This window comes from Sinocyclocheilus grahami, unplaced genomic scaffold, assembly GCF_001515645.1.
Source record: "Sinocyclocheilus grahami isolate Dianchi unplaced genomic scaffold, SAMN03320097.WGS_v1.1 scaffold5358.1, whole genome shotgun sequence".
NCBI classification, from domain to species: domain Eukaryota; kingdom Metazoa; phylum Chordata; class Actinopteri; order Cypriniformes; family Cyprinidae; genus Sinocyclocheilus; species Sinocyclocheilus grahami.
The window spans coordinates 8029-11326 of NW_015510070.1; the positions used below are offsets into that span (position 1 = coordinate 8029).

The window sequence follows — 3298 nt, forward strand, 5'->3', positions numbered from 1 at the left end:
TGTTCTTTATTTTCTTGTGTTTTATGCCAGATTTTGCTGTTGTACTTGCTTGTACAGTCTACATTTGTATAGCATGTTCCCTATCGTGTCTTTACTTGACTTTAGGGCTCAACAAGAAGGATAAGCTCAATGTGTTTTAATACCTTCCAAATGTAAACATTTGATTTTCAATAATGTATTAAACATCACTGTTAAAAAAAAATTTGTAATTAGTAATTTACTTTTGAAATAAAGGAGTATGTTTGCTGTGGTATTGGAATAAAGGTCACTGGTATTGCTATCAAATACTGAAATGCTGGGACAACCCCACTTGGACACATTATTGTAAAGTGTTAATGCCTTGACAATAACTGCAAATTAAACATCTATGTAACACAACTTAAATTTGCAACTCCAGTATATATACTGTCATGGAATTACTGCACATAAGACTGCATGTATGAAAAAAATGTTTTATTGTCAGCAACAAGTATCACAAATATATGAAAAAATATAGCATAAGAAATATATTAATTTCGTCAATAAATAGTCACACATATTAAAACAGCCTCGCAAGAGTCACTCCTGTTAGTAGTGCTTATGGAAGGACTCTTAACGGACTGACAACAGTACAGACACATGAGGTATTCTGTGCTTGTTTAGGGACAAACAAACATTTTGATGAATTGGATTGCATTCTAAAAAGGCATGACAGGCTCATTGTTTCAACTTCCATTGTCTTAAGGCAGAGCCTACACGGAACTACATTCACAGTTCAAAAACAAAAACAAAATTAGCACCTTCATGTCTAACAACTTCCCATCTCCTCACACTACTCTCCTAATAAAAAATAATGATAGTAACGTCGTCAACAAAGGAAAACAATCCCTGAGCAACCTGTAAGACACGGGGCTTCTTTCGATGCCAAGAGATAACCAAAAACCTGATTATCAATAGTCAGACTCAACAAATTCAAAAATTAAATTAAAAGGAGAGATTCTCACGGAGGTGAAACGGAGTGTTTCAAATTGGTTTGTGTCACATCAAATTTTCTAAGGTTTTAAGGCAAGTATGGACCACAGTGTTAAAATGATAAAACAGTCTGGGGGAGCTAGGCTTCATCAGCCATCGTCTTCAACACACAATTGTGAGCAATCGTGGAATATTGGCGGCAACACAGGAACTAAAAGTTCCTGAGCCTTAATACTGGAAAGATCACCTCAGGGATCATACAGTCATCATATAAATAAAACTCTCCCCTGTCAAGAGGTGAGAAAACGAATCAGACCACTTTAAAGAGTCGATCTCAGCAGGAGGGCGAGGTAGTGATGGGACTCTGCAGGAAGGAAAGAGGGCTGGCCGCTGTGTGAATGGGGAAATTGAACACTGTGCTGCTTTTGCTAATGGCGGGGCTTCCTGCCTCCGAGGAACACGTAGAGGAGGCGAGCACTTGGGATTCGAATTGCAGAAGCTGCCCCATGAAGCTAAAGTTGGGCGAGATGATGCTGCGGCGCTGTTTGACAAACTCAAAGGCCTCTTCAAGTTTGACGCGGTTGGTGCGCATCAGATAAGCCAAACAGATGGTAGCGGAGCGTGAAATACCCGCCTGGCAGTGAACGAAGACGCGTCCACCTTTATTCCGTACAGAATCTGTGGGAAAAAAAATAAAAATAGTATGTTGGTTAAAACTTAATTAAACCAGCTCAACCCTATTAGGAACCCAAAAGCAGTTTCAACAACTTCTCTAAACACACATTCAATTGCAAATGATACTCTTGCTAATCAAGGAAGCCATCTCATTAAAGAAACTGGAAAAGTTAAACCAGGCAGGGCTTTGATTAAGAGGGGAAACACCCCCCGCCCCCGACAGGCCTGAATACACAATGGGGGGTTGTGGCATCCCTGCTAAGTGCACTGATCTGATAGGAGGGCAACAGAGACACTACCTTTTGTTCAGGCTAAACAAAGGATGCAAAGCATTCAGACGGAGCCAGTTGCCCCATGAAAAGATCAGGTCACAGCCTGGTGTTATTTGAAAAGGGGGCACCTCTTTAAACAGGATGAGAGGATGATGTAAGCCTTAGTGGCTGTCAGGCCTGGGCCGTACAGCTGGTCGAAATGGAGGGATCTTTTAAAAAACTCAATTCAGACTTCAGCTGAATGGGGGTTGGGCTGGGAGTCTGCCTGCCTGCCAAAGCTGCTCATATAGTGACATCCGTTTCGTAAGAGAGGTTTGAATAATATCAGCGAAAAATGATACTCACCGATAAATTCGATAGCTTCATTGAACCAGGAACTGATGTTGGCTTTGTGGTTGTCCTCAACAGGAATACTCTTGTACTGATAGTGGTCTTCAAAGTGGTTGGGGCAATTGGAAGAGACGTTAATAAGGGCTGTGATGCCCAACATGTCCAGCATGTCTTTTCTGGAGGCGTGATAAGCACTGCCTAAATATAGGAACGGCAAGATTTCAACAGGGCCACCCTAAAAGAAAAAAACAAAAAGAAAATTAGTGGACAAGTTCACTTGCAAGGAGTCAAAATCACTCTTATTTACAGCACAGCTGCTTATTTAAAGAATATGTATAGGTTACCTGATCATACAGAGGGGTTGCACATGAGTTACAGGAGGGGTCAGCAGGGTTTGAGTGGCGGCTAGAGCTCAGAGGTAAACTCAAGCCTTGTGGGGGAACTGGCTTTGTACACATTTCAGGAAACTCAGAGGAAAATGTCTCGAATCCACCTAAAAAGAGTCAAATAGAAACCATTACTTTATAATAAACTAAGTGTCCAGTAGTTGAAAACAGCTGAAGAAAACATTTGGTCGCACTTTTTAATACACAACCATTCACAGTACACGAGTTCAAACCTTACACTAGGAATGGTATTATAACAAAATAGGCCAAATTATAGTTTAAGAAGAATCTTTTCGTACCTTTAAGGAGGAATACACTTGCTCCACATGGATTGCGACACAACGCGCTCACGGCGAGCATTAAAGTCCCGTCTTTCTTCACTTCTCCCATCTCCAGACTGCGGTCATCCAGGAACACAACACTCTGGTATTCCCCGGACAGAAGCCTGTTCCTGCTGTCCTCGTTGGGTACAATGTGCTCCAGTCCCAGGCCCCCTCTGGCCCTCCGGCGTACTATAGTACTGAAGCGCACGTTACTAGAGCCCGATATATGAGACGAGCTGAAGGAGAAAAACGAGCGACAGTCCAGAACCAGGCAGTCCGGATCATCTCCCTCCAGCAGATCACGAAGCGAGGCCGAGTCGACGGTGGGCACCTCCATGATGACCATAGTAGAGATAAACGA

The 3298-nt window shown here is 42.3% G+C and overlaps 1 protein-coding gene across 2 annotated transcripts in view; it reads right to left on the reverse strand.

Annotated features, from left to right (window-relative positions):
* Positions 1 to 438: 438 nt before the first annotated feature.
* Positions 439 to 3298, reverse strand: part of LOC107577187 (dual specificity protein phosphatase 1-A-like) — a 3071-nt gene continuing 211 nt past the window's right edge. Inside the window, exons 2-5 of one of the 2 annotated variants that reach the window (XM_016263288.1) lie at positions 2914 to 3290; positions 2573 to 2721; positions 2244 to 2463; positions 439 to 1629 (exon numbers count right to left, since the gene is read on the reverse strand). In XM_016263288.1, the coding sequence (XP_016118774.1) occupies positions 1286 to 1629; positions 2244 to 2463; positions 2573 to 2721; positions 2914 to 3283 (1083 nt within the window). In that variant the 5' untranslated portion in view covers positions 3284 to 3290 and the 3' untranslated portion in view covers positions 439 to 1285. The remainder of the gene's footprint in view (positions 1630 to 2243; positions 2464 to 2572; positions 2722 to 2913; positions 3291 to 3298) is intronic. The other variant, XM_016263289.1, reaches the window with a different exon arrangement.